General features: G+C 42.3%; 1 protein-coding gene across 1 annotated transcript in view; it reads right to left on the minus strand.

The window, feature by feature from the left end:
• Positions 1-5,384, minus strand: part of TERT (telomerase reverse transcriptase) — a 33,710-nt gene extending 28,326 nt beyond the window's left edge. The window contains exons 1-3 of the mRNA XM_062567954.1: positions 5,157-5,384; positions 3,313-3,834; positions 1,923-3,261 (exon numbers count right to left, since the gene is read on the minus strand). Of these exons, the coding sequence (XP_062423938.1) occupies positions 1,923-3,261; positions 3,313-3,834; positions 5,157-5,384 (2,089 nt within the window). The remainder of the gene's footprint in view (positions 1-1,922; positions 3,262-3,312; positions 3,835-5,156) is intronic.
• Positions 5,385-17,678: the final 12,294 nt, after the last annotated feature.

A 17,678-nucleotide genomic window follows, 5' to 3' on the forward strand; every position in this document is an offset into this window, starting at 1 on the left:
TAATTAATTTTTAAAGTAGAACTCAGGAAAATATAATTGGTTAATTTAAGAAATTCTACAGAATGATAATTTGTGCAATACAGCTTATTTAAGATTGTTACACAAACGTGTTAAATATAGCTCTGTTTTGACACATGAGAATTGAGGCTTAAGACTGAAACTTATAAAATGAAAGTAAGTTTCTAGGTCTCTGCTGTTTGGTTTTTGTGCTCTTCAAGGCAGACACTTTCCTGTATGCAGAGCACCAAAGAAAAAAGGACTCGGGGGAGAGAGCAGGGTTGTTATTGCAAGCAACTACCATAGAGAAACAGTTTTGATTTCAGTGGAAACCACGTACCTCTAATGCAAAATCCAGTGACTATCAGAAAATTCTGCAAGTGAACAGTCATAATATGCTGTTTTGTGTGCTTTACTGCCAGTGTATTGAGCAGCTGTCCTTGAACATCATCATTGTTTTCCTATTTTCTTGACAATGTATGTAAACATCACTGCAGTGGAGTGAATCCTGCCTAAAGTTCAGGGGAGGCACACAAAACAACTGCTACTCTTGGAGAGAAAAAAAAATCCTACAGTACATTAAAGCAATTAAACATGTTTTAGAATTCAAACACAAGAGTAGTTTTATGAAAATTAAAATTAAACCTATGTTTCAATTTTCTTGAAGTCTAGAGAGTAAGATGACACTTAAATTTCAAAACACTGTGAACCAAATAAATATTTTTAAATGTTGTAAAAATGTAAGTTTCTCAGTGTTTTAAAAAACATATTTTTTCAGCCAAAGTTCCTGAATAAAGAGGCGCTATCTTTGCTAGAATTAGCAGTTTCTTATGGAGGTGCATCTCTCCTGTTTTTGACATCAGTTCTCAAATCTCCGGCTTTTTATTTTCCTCCTATGTCACACGGGACATGTAGGAATTTTAGAACCCCACCAAACCTTTAAAAAAGGAATGCAAGTTTTAGCTCACAGTACTGTAGGATCCAAGCATACTTACCAGGTGAGAATAAATACTGCAAACATACCAGTACAGAAGCATAGTATAAGTTTTACAGATTGCGAATGAAAGCACAGAAAAATTACTATTTGCATTAGATCCCACAGCAATCAAGCACAGAACAGCTTCAGCCTAAAATTAAGTTTTATTAAAGTGATTATTAAACTGAAGGGATTGATAGGGATCTTTGAGCAACTAGCTGATGTTCCTATCCCCCCTAGAGATAGCTTTCAGTCCTTGAGTACTTCAAACCAGTCCACATCAATAACTATCTGGACTGAAGTAGTTCCAATTAAATGGTGGACAACCCCCTCTTCTTCCTATGTCCCAGGGCCCACAAGTCTCTTTCCTAAGATAGTAGAAAAGCATGTTAACCTAAGGCATAGGTGTGTTTGGGGGGGGGGTGGAAGGGAAGGAAAAGTGTGTGGGGGAAGCTGCAAAATGGAAGCTTACTCTCATAACAGAGGGACTGGTGTCTCTTGAGTGTCCCACTTTGCCTTTCATTCTTTCTGAAAGCTTCAAGTGACCACTGCCACTTAAAGCAGACTGCATTTGCTCCTTACATACTTAAGTGGTACTTGAATGAGATTTCTTAGTTACTTGCAATTTCAGTGTTTGGAAGGAAAAAGGAAGGAGTTTTGTTTAAAGTCCCAGGTTTGAACTCACGTTTACGAAAAGTTCAATTCATTAAACAAAAAAAGCATTCAGGAAAATAACAAAAAACTTTAGTTTCGAGCACATAGGAAGACAGACTTAAGAGTTCTTCCACATCAATTATGACAAACACTACCAGGCTTGCTCTCTAAACTGTCACTAGTATAAGTGAAAACTACAAACTCAATCCCAGCTTCAACTCCCCCTCCCCAGCTTAAACCTGAATACCAGTCTCTGACCCCACTACTTAGTTCCTTATTTTAAGGTAAGGAGTACCTTTGACTAGACGAAGCCACATGCAGTCATTCACTCTCATCTTCCACATCAACTCCCGCAATGAAAGCTTAGCAAACTTTCCCATGGAAATGAAGGCTTTCACATTTTTTAAGAACCGGCATTTGTTATGGTTTGAACCCCATAGCTCTGCAGGGATCACTCGTTCCAGGCACTGTCGCACAAAGACATACACCTGCCAGTGGCTGCTGTGCTGCCTGAGAAGCTCCCTGATGGCAGAATCACACACCTCTCCAGAATTTTGCTCCTCGCCCTTTGACTTCCCACATTTTGGAAGAGGAGCACATAAGTCATTTGGCACATCAGTGTGACCACCCTTCTGGCCACTGCTCATCATGCACGTAGTAGACTCTTTCCCAAATGGTTCTACTTGCTTGTGAACCTCTGCTCCCCCAGGTAACGCTGACTGACAAGGCAGCTCAGATTTTCCTGCACTGGTTTCAGAAATCCCAACAGGGCAATTCTTTTTCAGGAGAAATGAATAAGGACATTTTCCATGGTTCTTTACCAATTTCTGAAATATATTTCTCATCTGCCAGTAGCGTTTGGGCAATCTTTTCTTTCTCCAGCTGTGATGCGGCACACTTTGACTGCGTTTTTGCTCCAACGGATTTTGGCTTAAGAATATAGTTTCTACAAGCCGTCTTCCGCTTGCCTGACAGCCCTTCAAGCGATTCAGTAAAAACCACTTAGGAAAACATTCTTTGAAACTCCAGCGAGAATACAGAAGAGACTTCCTCTCAATGTATACTCCAGAATGCAAGATCGTATTTGGTAATTTCTTTCCCAAATGATCTAGGGGACTTTCCAGCCCTCTAGATTTTGAAGAAATACCTTCCACTGGTTTCATTGGTACAGAATCCACTTGAGATGTATACATTCTCTCTTTATGCATCTCTACTCCCCTTCTATTGGATTCTGCTTGCATTTCAATGCTGGACTTAAAAGGTTTGTTCCTCTGAACTCCTTGCAGAAATGCTTTTTCATCTGCGACAAATTTCTCCTTCCCATCATAAGATTTGTAAACTAAGGGAAGATCAGACATATCACTGTCGCTTCTTTTAGAAATGTTCTTTTCTTCAGTAAGACTTACAGAATGTGGTGCTACATACCCAGTTCCATCTCTCTTGGAATCACTTTGGTTCATGCCAGGACTATGATCCCAAGCCTCTTTCTCTAGTGCTTTCTCCTCTACTTTCAGTCTCTTAGCTGTGATTTTAAGTTGTTCCCTATCAAACTTCCTTTTCAAAGACAGGGCTCTAGCTGACAAAGATAAGCCTGGGCTAACCCGGTTTTCCAGACTTTCAGTTACCATTTCAATCTGTTCACTTGCTTTAAAATTATCTTTAGCAGAATATGCTAAACCAGGCACTAAGCGTAGTATTTTGTTACTTTTTTTATTTCCTCTGCTAGAGACTTGGACTTCAGGTCTTTGTTTGAATTTCCACCAGTGAGAGTCTGAAAGATGCTTTTTATGAAACATAAGCCTTTTTTGCATATAGTCAAACAATGCATTACGTCTGTGCTTTGAACGCCTTTGTTTAACAAACACTGGAGATGATTCTACATTGTTTGAAATAAGTTCATAAATGGGTTGCCCACAAACTTGATAACAACTACTAGGGGGAACCAGCATAAAGATTGCACAGTGTTCCAATAAATACATCATCACATCATCCCCTATCCTGCTCAGTAATGTTTCCCAGAGGCCACTGATACGAAGAGTTTCTGTTGCAGTATTGGGTAGGTAGCTGCATATATTTGAAGATGGCATGACTCGAAAATGAGAACTGTTTTCATCCAGTAAGGAATACCCGTACGCAAGGATATTCTTCTTTCTTTTTTCACATAGTTTCTGAATAACTCTTGTGATGACTTCACTCTGACTAGATAACTGAAGAAAGAAAGAAGGAAAGAAAATTAGTTTTTATAGACTCTTCCAAATGCCACAACATATCCTTTAAGTAAAAGGATGTGCAAGATGCCCAATCCTAGCCTTGAGCTTTAGATTAAACCTTTTCAAAGCAATATTAATGATTCAGAAGTGCCATATTAGGAAAAAAAAAAAGATTTTCAAATGTAACACAGGATAATTTTTATTTATTTGTTTCACATTCAGCAAACAGAGATTACGACTTTAGGAAAGTCTTTTTAAACTTCTATCCCTTTGATCCTGGTTTTCATGCCAAAGGAACACCCTATGCTACTCCTCTCATCTTTCTCAGCAGCGCAGTCTCCCAGGCTTTCAGGTCACTCTGCCCCTAGCTACGCACATGCGCGGGCCCTACCACAACAGGGATCTGATATTGCTTTTCTGGGGACCTCCAGGTGTTAATGTAAAATAAACAATTTCTAATAAATATTTCAGCTCACAACTTAAAAAACTAAAACGCTCAATAAGCTTGCAACATTTGTTTCGTGCAGTAGCACGACTTTGCTCACGCACACAATAGCCCCGAGAGAAGCTCCATCTTACTCCTCTCTGAAGAATGTTTTCTGCTTAAATGCTGATCGAAAGCGATTCTTTTTCTCCTCTATCCTCTCACAGAAGGAAAGTTTTATTTTTTCATTTCTAATTGCTCCCCCAGCCATGGTGATGAGTTTGGGTTTTTTTTTTTTTTTTTGGTTTGTTTTATTTAGGGGACGGTGCATTAAATTCTACCCTACCGAGCAAGCACAAAGCCAGAGCCCCAGACATGCAAATCTTCTAGCTTATCCAACCGTAGGCCAGTAGGCACTAAGAATTTGTTTGCTCACCCCCTAGAAGGGAGGGGAAAGGGGGTGAAGACCCGTGCAGGCTAGAGAAAAATTTAATTTCCATAAACCAAACTCAATTCCGGGACGAAGAAGAGCAAGGGGGCCGAGGGAGAGGACAAAGCGAGAAGGCACAGCCACGAGGAGACGAGCGTAGCCCGCCGCTGCACACGCATGGAGGACAGGAAGAGCGTTATGAGCCGCAGCACCGCAGAAGGCGGCTGTGCCAGAAGCCCTCTCTGGGGTCGAACGGCAGCGAGGCGGGGGAAGGGGGGGGCAAGCGAGGAGCAAAAGCCATCAACGGCCGGCGGTGACCGTTAGTGCGGGCGAAGCTGCTCGCGCGCGGCGCGCACACACACCCACACGCGCGCCCGCGGGCTACCGCTCCTCGGCGGAGAGGGCTGCAGCGCAGGTGCCGCTGTCCAAGCGGGCAATGCTTGGGCAGCCCCCACGCCCTCCTACCTGCTGGAAGGTGAAGGGTCGGGGGATGGAGCGAGCTCCGCGGGGTACACACACCACACACTGCGCCACGAAGGTCCGGTAGCACGGGGCGTCGTCGGGCCGCAGCACCTCGGCTTCACCGGCGCCACTCTCCCGCAGCCGCTGGATGAAGGTCTCCAGCGGGGCGGCCTCGGCGTAGCAGCCCCGCAGTGCGGCCAGCGCCGCCGCGAACGGCCCCGCGCCCGCCATGTTGTGCAGACGGAGCACGCTGCCACCTGAAGCGTCCCCGCGCCTCCCTCTCTCCCTCACCTCCTCCCCTCCTGGTTTTACGCTCCTCAGCCGACGGCTGAGCACTGCAGGAAGCTGTAAGGAGCTGCTGCTTCTTAAAAAAAAAAAAAAAAGAAAAGAAAAAAAAAAAAGAAAAAAAAAAAAAAGAAAGAAAGAAAAAGGAAAAAAAGCCCCACAGCTGCTGCGGCCAGGTGCCGCGCGGCCTTGGAGGCTGCGCAGAGGTGATGGGCGGCGGGCGAAGCGAGGCGGGCCGGGAGGGAGGGAGGCCGCTGTCCAGCCCCGCAGCTCCTCACCTCCGCCAGCGCCGTCTAGTGACCCGAGGGAGCCGGCTGGGGTGAGGGGGCAAGGCACGTCTGGGGTCTGGGAGTGAGCCACAAGGAGGGGCGAGTGCGGAGAAGGGGCAAGGCAGCACGATGAGGGTAAGCGTTCACGCCTTGATCAAAGGCTCGTGAAGTTTCAAAAGCAGCAGAGTAAACCCTAACAAATAACCAACTGACTGGTTCTCACCAAATTCAGGAATGAAGCAGCCAAATCACTCAGAGTAGTGAGTAGCGTTTTTCTTACTCAAAAATTTCCTTGGTACCTGAAGACTGCGTGGTGGCAAACTTAATGCCAGACTTTAAAAGGAGCTGAATGGAGTTCTAAGTAAAGGCCTCTAAAGCTGATGTTTATTTACAGCAAATTAGTAGAAATAATAACAGAAGATAAAATTAGTAGAAGATGGGAGAAATACAAGCTGTGGCTTCAGAAGTTCTGCCTTAAGAACTTCTTGTGGTTCTATGGGTTGTTGAGAAGACATGAAAATTATGATGATATAGTTGATATATTCTACTTAAATTTCCAAAAACCTTTGTAAGGAAATGTCATAAATGAAAAAATTATCCACTAGTATGGATATTTTACTGGTTGAAAGAAAAGAAACAGAGGTAGGAATAAATGGTCAGTTCTTTCAATGAGGATGACCATCACTGGAGTTTCACATTAGTTTATACAATATAGCTTTCGTAAATGACCCTGAATTACTGTAAGTAGTCAGTAAATAGCAAAATTTACTGATGAGTGAAGTTATCCAAAGTAGCAAGGACACAAGCAGAGTATAAAATTGCAGGAGAATATTTTAAGACTGACACAGAAATTTTGTGGCAGTTGAAATTTAATGCTGTTAAATGTCAAGTGTGGCATAGAGGTTAGATACTTTCTCAGCTTCATTTATGAAATTATAGTCTCTGAGATACTAGTACTACTCAGGATTGACACCCTGAGGCTATAATAGTTCCATGAAAAAAACTTTGGCTGCTTTGTGCTCTGCAGCAGCCAATAAAGCAAATCAAGTGTTCAGAATGATTAGGGAAAGAATAAATAACAGTAAGAGGAGATCATTATGCCACGGCATGAATTCATGGTTTGCCCACACCTTGAGTGCAGTTGTACAGTTCTGGTCTCTGCATCTCAGAAAGGGTGTAATAGAGTGAGAAAGGTTCAGAGATCAAAAGTATGAAACAGCTTCTATATGAGCCATTAAAAGGCTGTAGGTGTTAGTAAGATCAAAAACTGCTTCCTTCACATGGACAGAGATTGGTACATGGCACAAGCTCAGCAAATCCAAATGCAGCACCTTTGAGCAAAGATCTAGGCAGGACAGAGTCAGCAGCAGTCTGCCAGATACATTGATGAGATGAGGTGACTGTCTTCCAGTTAGGCATACTGGCTAGATTGCTATGAATCTGCGGAAACATGATAGGGTTCTCCCCTTACCAAAGACTGGAGAGTACCTAGCTCTTATGAGGACTCACCTGACAGGTCCCAGTGTGGAGAAGGCTGGTTTTTAGGTGTTTCATTAGGTGAAGGGAGAAGTTAGTGGCCTTGTGACCGGAGACAGTGCTGCACCTGTTACAGATGGTGCTACGTACCACATATTTCCAGTGGCTGGGGCAGAGGTGTAGAAACTGGCCATTCTGAGAGAGGTCAGTGTGTACCTTCCTTAAGTGAGGACCATGAAGGCTTCAGTGAGGTCAGCATCCTCCTGCTCATCGAGACCTGGCTGTACCTTCCTTCTAAAGCAATAAAGCTCTTACAGGGAGCAAAACAGCTCATACCTGTTTATCAGCATGCTTGAGGTGTCCACTCCTTGGCCTCTTTGTAGCTTTCAGACTGAGGCATTTCTTTGTCAGTCCTAATTCAGCACTGCCTGCATGCCACAGACACAGATAGGCACCAGATGGAGACCCCCAAAGGAGGGAGAGTGATAACTCGAGAAGGCTTCAAGGGACTTCAGCAGTGCTGTAATGGAGAGGTTGCACAGACACTGCAGACTTGGGCAAGGAGACAAAAGTTGGCTGTATCAGCAGCTTTATCAGCAGCTGCACTCAGGTGAGAGTACAGTTGATATCCATGATCTGATCTCTAGTGTGTCTGTTTTGCATATATTCCCCTCTCCCCCACCCCAATTACTCCAAAGGTGGTGGTACCCTCAAGGTACAACCCAAGGATGATGTGTAATGCAGCCAGACATGGCAGATAAGAGGCTCATCATTTCCTCTGAGGAACATGTTCAGGAAGAGGAAAGGAGGAATAGGAGGGGGTGTTGAGTTTAGGCTCAGATCATGGCCTGGTAGCAAGGATAAAGGGTCATTAATCTTGAAAACGACAACCAGATCCCTGACTGCAACAAAAGATTCCTCCCCAGCAGCCACTGGAAAAACTAACGACATGATGGTGAGGGGGACCATCTGTGAGGTGTTGATCTGTAGGTTTTGTTGAAGAAGTGGACAGTGTTCTAGTTCTTTCCACCAGTGGGACTTTCTTAAGGAGTGAAACCCTAACAGCAATACACAAGGAAGCAATGGGATTTTGGTGATAGTAGAGGATGAACCCACAGCTGAGGACATGGTGGTTGCAGGTGAGGTTGCAACTACTTGGCTCTGTGCTGTGCGGGTGGCAGATCCATGTCCTCAAAGCTGGTGATATGCTCATGGCAGATGGTTGGGTTGCAGATGCTGCTGTAGGCCGAATTTCTGAGGAGGGCTCTTAGTCATCATTTTTCTGCACCCTTTCTGCCAACTGGTAGTAAGTTTTAAAGTAGATGCTTACCTGTGCCTCTTACTGATGCCTTCTTGGTGGCAACAACCACATCAATGGTGTGAGGAGAGAGGAGGACTGCTATGACCAGGCTAAGGAGGTTTCTTTATTCCTGTTTATTTTCATAGACACCACGCTGTTTTTCTGTGTGCCTACAGATGGGCTGGGGAGAGCGTCCAGGAGGGAGAGGGGAAATGAAGTGTCATACAAAGGAGAATAAGTTGATTTTTAGGAGGCTGCATATGGAAAAGAGTACAATAACAGTATCATAGAATAATGGAATAGCTGATGCTGGAAAGGACCTCTGCAAGTCTCTTCTCCAGTTGAAGTCTCCAGTTCGTCCCCTGCCCCTTCACAGAGCAGGGTCAACTACAGCCAGTTGCTCAGGACCTTGTCCAGTTGGATTTTGAATATCCCCAAGAATGGAGACTCCACAACCTCTCTGGGTGACTTACTCCAATATTTGACCACCCTCACAGAGAAATTCTTTTTTCTTAGTTTAGTTGTAGTTTCTTTTATTTTAATTTGTGCCTGCTGCATCCTGTCCTGTCTCTGGATACCACTGAGAAGAATTTTGGTCTGTCTTCTTTACATCAGGTATTTACACATTTTGATAAGATTTCCCTGAGCATTTCCTTCTCAAGGCTGAACAATCCCAAGTTCCTCAGCATCTTCTTGTATGTCAGATGCTCCAGTCCCTTAATGATATGTGGCCCTTTGTTGGACTTGCTCCAGTATGTCTGTGTCATTCTTGTACTGGGGAGCCCATACCTGAATGAATAATTAAATCACAATTCTCAACAAATTTATCCTTCAAGGGAGAATTAATTCACATCCTGCTCTATCACCAGCTTTTGTGAAACGAAGTTACTTTGGGAATAGATGATTATAGAGCAGTGATAAAAATAAAATGGCATTTTTACAATCTGAGAGTGAAATGAGAGGAAATAAGGTTATGCTTTACTATAAGCATATAAGATGTACTTGACTAGATATATTTAGTTGATTTAATACAGTTAGGTTTATATTAGATCACACTTCAGTAATGGCTATTTAAAGACATAGCTATACAGATGTATTGTAAATGTGTATCTCTTTCTAACGCTCCTTTGGAAAAGGCCAAAAAGGAACCTCTCATGAGAACTGAGACTGTTAGTAAGGTTTATTTTGAAGTTTTGTTCAATCAAGAAAAGGAAAAAAACTTAATAAAGCAAAGACAGAAAAGTTTGATGAACAACTTTCAGAAGCTAAAAGAATAATAAATATCAGAAGTGGGAAACTTGCTAGGTAGTCTATAAAGCAAATGGTATGTGTTGCATAAAAGTATAGAAGGAACACCTAGGACAATAGTGGCAATAGTAAGGAAATTACAGGAGGAACTTGGGGAGGGTACTGTGTCAAAACTTTGTACACAGCATGATATGTCTCAAGTTGAAGTACTGCAGATGATGATGTTGAAAAAAGAAAAAAAAGAACAATTAGTAAGTCTTCATGCAGATAGTATTTACTAGGGCGTTTAAAGGAACTCGGTGGCTGAACAGTTAACTATACCATGCAAGACTGTTTTAATATGATAGGATTTGAAAATATGTAACATGACACCAAAGAGCCTAAAGGAGGTCTTGGAAATGTCTTGAGAACTCTGCTGCATAAGTTGACTAACTCCATAATGAAAAATGGAGTTAGTGGAAACATTGGTAACTGTCATATAGTGGAAGAATCAAGATTATTTTTGTAAGGAGAAGATGTTTTCGTTCCATCAAATATTGCTAATAGATTTGAGAGCAAATGTGTAGACAGGCCAATCTGCTTGATAAGCTGTAGCTGGAATTTCAAAGGACGTTCAGAAAGCTTATTTGCAAAAGGTTCATAAATAGTTAAGCAGCCATGACATGAGAGGAAATGTCCTCCTGCTCTTAAAGAACTGGCTGTAAGGTAGGAAATAAAGAGTAGGGCAGATAACAATTTTCACTCTGGAGAGAAGTCACCAGCAGAGTCTCACAGGAATCTGTCCTAGGGCCTCTAATGTCCCATACGTTCATCTGTGAACTGCATTTCTCTTGCTTGGTTCTTTTTCGAAGAATGAAGTCAGTGACTCCAATAGCTTATGCAGTGGTTGCAGTGATTAACTGATTGTCTGACTCACTGAGGGATCTCATCGCCCACTTTCCTGGTGTTGGAACATGGTAATTCTGTGATAACAATATCTGTTGTCAGTTGAAAGTATTGCTTGGGTATGAGAAGCAGAAAGCGGGAAGATTGGAGTAGAAAGCACACACACCGTGCGCTTAAGTTCTAATTTAGTACACAGTTATGTAGTAAGAGTTCTTTTATCTCTAAAGTCTGGAATAGGAAAAAGTGGTGAATAACAAATCAAAAAGCTCTGCTCTGTCTCTCCTGAAGAAGAGGAGGAACTTGCTTATGGTTAAGAAGTGGAGCTGTTCGGCTGCTTGGAGGAAGGCAGAGGAGGTGTAATTCTTTTCTTTCTGTGCTTCCTTTGCTCCTGTAGGCGCTGTGACTGTCATTTATACCTTGTTACTTTGCATTGCACCCTCTTTGCATTTTCATCCTCTGTGGAATGTTTTACATGTGTTCGATACGTGTTCTTTGTTCTCTTTGTGTATCAGCTTAAAATGTATCGGCTTAAACTCAGTTTAGCCCAGCTCTCAGGGTGGCTCTCTGGTGGTGACTGTCACTGACCATTTGTAGTTTGTGGTTTCTTACAGAGCCTGCTCTGGTGGACCTCTACTACAGTTGCGTCTTAATGGTGACTAGGAGATCGCACTGGGAAATCTTTGGGAGGTTGGACTAGATGGTCTTCAAAGGTCTCTTCCAACCTTGCTGATTCTGTGATTATCTGTGATCCACAGACTTCGATCCCTCTCACCTCTTTCTGGGCAACTGACAGACCTTGCTCTCTGGGCAGGCACAAGGCTGGTTTTTACCGTAGAGTAGCATTCTAATTCTCCTCCCTTCAGCAAGGCTTGCTATGGTTGTGGACTTGCCCTAGGGTGGTGTTTGGACAAGGATAAGCTTGCAGGGTCCTCCTGAGCTCCTTGTCGTGTTGCTGAAGTTTCATTTGTTTGATCTTTTTATACAATGCTAACATACATGAATGCAACTAGAGGGGAAAACAGTATTACAGTTTGTCTTACTGAAAAAGCAACAATGGGATGCTGGAATGGAAGAACATCTCCGAGAATTGTCCTACCACAGGTCTGTTCACACTACTGGATTAGCGAGAAGAGAATGGGGGAGTTGACCTAGCTTGCTTAAGTCTGCTTTATTTTTCTTAAGAATTAGCACCATCTTGCTGGCTTGTCTTTTCACTTGTACAGCTGTTTGTTTGATATGTGGGTTTTGCTAGCTTTTGAAGGTGATCTGCCCCAAGGTCTACCAGTTTGATAGTTTTGCTGCATTGTATATTTCAACTGCCAGTATCTATTTTCTATACATTGTAGGTGTGACTGTATATTTGGTTGCATGCATATATATATTGCTGACACTATATGTCTACATTGAGCATACTCTGTTTTGATACTAGCACATTATCATACAGTGTGCATAAGCATAAACAATTGTGATCTAGCTCTACTGAAAAGTATAGTTATACAGCTCAGGATACACTATATGAATAGTCACAGCATAGTGATTGATCAATGCATAGCTCAATAGTTTGTATTGTTTAATTTTTTATTTGTGATGGTGTCCTTTTGTGTTAACGGTGTTCTAGTTGGACGGGTCCCTGTGGTTAACGTGCCATGCTTGTTACCTTAGTAAAGGGTACCAGTGTCATCTTGCTCACTGTTTTTCATGAAGATACGACTGGGTAAGCCAAAGCCCAATTCCTGATTAAAATGATATGTATTTTGACTTTTGTTTCCTGAACTATTTCTAACACTTATCTAGATTTTTGAGGTCATCCAGCTGCTTTACCAGCATCCTCCCTGCATGTACTATGAGCTTTTGGTCTGTAACATGTCCCATGTGTCTTGCTGTATTTTTGCTTCTCCACCTGTGCATTTGCATACATGCAATAGCTAGCAAGTGTTCATATGGTATGATTTCTATAACCGTAGATGGTATTTTGGTATCCTCTTTTGGGCTATTTTGATTTGGGCTATTTCAGCAACTAGCTTAATTAGTTTTAAAATAGATTGTTCTGTGAATTCTGAAAATTTCAGTAGAGGTGTTGTCAGTAGCTGTAAGTTGACACCTAATTTGTTTCTAAACTAGAGGCATTCAGTGGTCCGTTGCTTTTATATATGGAACACTTTCCCCTGTATGCCCTGTTTGACCCCTTTTACTGCAGTTCCCAACTTTCCATTACTTACATCTTTTTAAAGATAAAGTGTGCAGCCTGTGCTTTGACCAGAGTGCTTCCCATTGCAGGGTAGCAAGGGTTGATGCACACCAGGATGGTACATGCGGGCCTATCACGATGCCCTCTGCATGGAGTTTGTTTACAAGCAGGTGGTACCTACTTCTGTGACATCTCGTGTTATTTGAACAGTGACCTGTTGGCTTATAGCATTACTTAGTCCACTTGGAGCTGAGCATGAGGATGCAGTTCAGTTTCCACATTGTATCTCCCATTGCTTATACTCCTTTTTTTTGGAAGTGCCTTGTCAAATCTTCTATCAGGCTACTTGTAGCAGTAGCATCACATCTAGCAGTCTGGGAAGGAGAAATCCTCTTAAAGTATACTGGATTTGGCTTTCCTTATTCTTTTAATCCCTCCTTGCCACTGAGTAACATTTTTTACACTGCTCTCTGCTTTTTGCGCCAGTCTTAGTAACAGTTCTATTTTGGTTATACTCAACACACTGCTTGGGAGATGACTCCTTTTTTGCCCATTGCAACTGTTACCAGTGTCTGCACTGACATAACTGAGTAGTGAAATTTGTGTACATGGGTTGCTGCAGCTTTGACTGGGACAGATGAAACCATTTAAGCACTGCTTCTCCTTAGCCATGCTGATTAGATGGAACAGACTTTTAAAACTAAGCTTAAATTTGTAGCAGTTCTCTCTGGCCAGAAGGCATTGAACTGTTTAGCTCCTGCCTCTCTGGGCATTGTGGCTACTAGAGGAACAGTGTCATTGCAAGACTTTGAGCTTGCAAGTGAATTATTGGTCTGTAAGGTTCAGGTTTGTAAGGTTTGTTGTATTTTTTTCCATCTGCCTTTAACATCAGCTACATAGAGTGATAACCCACACAAGGCTATTACTCCTTGCTTAGATGTAGTCTGTGTTATGCAGCTTAGTTCTTCTTTGGCCTCCTGGAGGAACTTATGCTGGCATTGTGGCTTCAAATCTGTCCCTGCTTTCAGTACTTTTCTGCAAGATATCTTAAATTTGGCCCATACTACCAGAAAACTCCCTTACATTTGTCAGTTCCCTAAGTTTTATTTCCTGGTGTATTTCAAGGCCACTATATGGATGTATACCTCCTCTAGTGCCTGATCCCATCACCATTTGCATGCCTTAGCCAAATCTAAACCCTACCTGTTCTGCCAGAGGAAAAGGTTTCCTATAACTGCTGCTTCTGACTGTATTCCTCCCCAATGTTTGTGCACATTTATAGGCCTCTCCAGCTGTCCATATCACCTGGATGGGTTTCACCACATATTCAGGGACTTGTGGTCCTGTGTCTAATACTAATTGTAGATGCTTTTCAGTGTATTCCACTGCTTCAGGGAAATATACCCTTCCTTATACTGAGTTTTGCACTTACCTCTTTTTTTCCTCAGGTCCCAATGATGATGTGGAGTTGTTACTAGTAAATGTTACACCCTGAACTTGTTCCAATATCCTTTCAGCTGTGTTCCTCGGAGTCTTGTGCTCTCTCAAAATTATTGCTGCTTGCTGAATCTGTGCCACAAATTCTATCATGGCAGGCCCTAAGGGGGTCTACAGATCCTAATACAACATTTAAGGCATTGAGTAAGCTGTCTGCTCCTGAGGCTGATACCTACTCTTGTTATAGTCAGCTTGCTCATTCCCAGACAGCACGAATCCTGAAGCTACTCTTAGGTGTCTTTTAGGATATATAGACATCGGGACTTTCGTCCGGCCTCTGTCAGAGTAAGACCTCTTAATGCCCTAATGATCCATCACATTCATCAGTCTGAGTCATCAGCTAACCAGAGAATCTTAAGCTAATGTGGCTGATATTATTCCCAGTCTGACATTGCAGTTGCTGCTTCAGATAGATCTATATAATCCCACACTGTTAGCCAAGGACATCCCTCCAGATTAATTAGCTACTCAATCCAAGTATCCATTTTTAGGGCACTCATCATCTTCTATAGCTTTAATCTGTTATATAATGAAGCCTGCTGTGACAGCGACTTGCTCTGTTCTTTGCTGGGCTCCATCTTAAGCCTTAGCTGTTTTTACAGTAGTCTTGGTAACTAGAGATGACATTTATTTCTCTGGCTAGCTCCCTATATGATGCAGCTCTTTTTGCAGTGGGGCATATTGTGGAGGGGAACGTGCCCCTCCTAGCACTATTAGTTATTAGTTACAGACCTGTGTGGGTGTGGCTCTTCTTATGTGTTTCCATCCCAATCCTCTGAATTAGGGCTCTCCATGAGGGCTGTGATGGTCCCTTCTCTATTTTGTATTTTCCAGGCCACTGTCTGTCTCTCATGCTGTGTGTGATGATCCCAGAATGAAATGTCTATTCTCACAGCAACTCCAGTCTATCTGATTCAGCTTCTCCCTACTTGCCTGTTGCTCCTTAAAACAGCTGTTTAGCACTTCCTTCTCCTTCTGTATTCACCTTCTTAGAGGTCTCCATTGTATCAGCCACACTTGTTGCCTACCAAACTTAAATTTTTTCTGCTCAATTCTGTTTAATCAATGTTCAGTGCTACTTTTTACCCCTTAATACCAGTATTTTCTCCTCTATTTTATCTCCTTTGTCCTCTTGGCTGACAGATAACCATGGCCAAGTGTCATATGTATTGCCCTTCCTTAGATAGGCTCTCCCCGACTGTTCCAAACTACCTTACTGTTATTGGAGACTGAGAGGAAATACGTTTTGTGGGGTCAGTCCCTGCTGAACGCTACCTTCCTAAAGCTGACACTGTGTTGACATGTTCTGTTTATTCAAGTGAGACGCATATGTTTCGAAACCCTTACACCCTCGTTCCCTCTGATGTACAACTCCGTAGCCCTGATGTGGTCTGTCCAGCTGTTACCAGACTTTGGCTCCTATTTTAGAGCTGAAGATGCTTGCAATCTTCTACCAGTTAGCATCTAAGTTTGCCATAGTGCTGCAGTATCTGTGACTTCGTCATGTGGAAAACTTAGAGCAGAAAACACGTATGCACAAGCTGCTCATTACATTTTTAACTTAATACTTTACATTTGTCTGGGTTATCTTTTACGGTGTGATTGCAGTCTGCAGTAGCAAAAGGTGGTGAATAGGAAATCAAAAAGCAGTGTTCTTCTACTGAAGAGGAGGGAACCTGCTGGCATTTAGGAGGAGGCGTTAATCAGACATAATGACTTCAGATGAAGTTAATGCTGGAACTCTCTTCTCTTTTTAAACATTTTTTCCGGTTCTTGAGATGGCAGCAGCAAGAAAATGGGCTTCTCTGGTTTACACTAACATGAGTGTAGTTAAATGCTGGAGAAGTGTTCTAAGTCTACACAACTTGTGTTGTGCCAGAAGGCAAAAGTTAGGCTGCTCCACAGGCCAGAGTAAAGCAAGTCCTTGCAGTGGCAGTAGGATGGGAGTCTCTGTGCACTAAACCTTACTAGTGTCCAGAAAGGGTCCAGTGATTGAAAAGCTTTACATGCTAAAGAGTCTAGTGCTGGACTCTTGAACAAAGCACTGAATAAGAATATATTTTCTCAGGCCAGTTCTTGGCCTTAATGAACCTTGGTATTACTATGTCACTTCAGATACTGTCTGTCAGTTTGGTAAGAATGTTCAGCTTGACCCTAAAAAGAATTGATAGTTGGTTGCTTCATTAGAAAAGAGTATTCTTTTGCTTCTTTGCTGGGTCTGTAAGAGATCCATGTTAGCACTTTGATATCAGAACACTCAGTACTTAAAAAGAACTACTGAACAACATTTAACCTAGGAAGAGTAATCTGAAAGAGGCAAACATACTACTTTGCTCAGAGCGGGCTGTAAAAATAGCTCCTTCAGCTGGTCAAACTTGCAACACAATGAAAGAACTCATTTGTGTATGAACTAAATTAGCTTTTGCCAGTGGGAAACTACCAACCAAAGACTCTATATTCTTTAGCAATGCAGAAGTCAGCAGCTAAGAGCAACTTTAAAAAAAAAAAAAAAGTGTTGCAGATTGAGAATAGCTGTAGCTGATTAGTAGGAGAGGACCCTAGTTTCTAAATTCCTGGGATAGAAAGCCAGAAAGTGTAACTGACAAAGGGACTTAATAGAGGTATTTATAAGTAATCATTTAAAATCACAGCATAACCAAAGATCTTTTCCTTTTCCTCTCCTTCCCAAAAGGGGTGAATGTTTTTCTGTTCCTTAATGATAAGCAATAGCTGCTTCTTGAAATTCTAGTTCAGTAAGATGACAGATTGAAGAGAACAGCAGAGAAGGCCAGAGTCTTATATCTTCAAGTCTGAATTTCAAACAGCTGTTCAGTGGACATTTTTGATAATAAGCAAACAAATCTACAGTGTACTGCTGATCATTGCATGTTTAGGGTAAGGTAAGAGGACTGGAAGTAGATATAAGAAGCTGCAGAGCAATGCTTATGGTATTACAAGGATATGGAGTCAAGTACTGTGATTGGGAATTTTTTTAAAATCACATGATCTCTGACACTAATATTCTGAGGTCCCCAGGTTTAAGAAATCAGAATAGCCTTAAAACAACACAAATTCCTGGTTCAAATATTTTTCCTTTTGTGTATGTTTGTGACAGTTTCTGGGATGGCAGAGAGGTTGAGGTTGCCCATTTCTTTCTCAAGCAAACTGATGAATCACAGAATGGTTGAGGTTGGAAGGGACCTCTGGAGAACATCTAGTCCAAACCCCCTGCTCAAGTAGGGTCACCTAGAGCATGTCAGACAGGGTTGCATCCAGGTGGGTTTTGATTATCTCCTGAGGAGGAGACTCCACAGCCTCTCTGGGCAACCTCTTCCAGTGCTCTGTCACTCTCACAGGAAAGAAATACCTCCTCATAG

This window comes from Rhea pennata, chromosome 2 (assembly GCF_028389875.1).
Source record: "Rhea pennata isolate bPtePen1 chromosome 2, bPtePen1.pri, whole genome shotgun sequence".
Taxonomy (NCBI): Eukaryota; Metazoa; Chordata; class Aves; order Rheiformes; family Rheidae; genus Rhea; species Rhea pennata.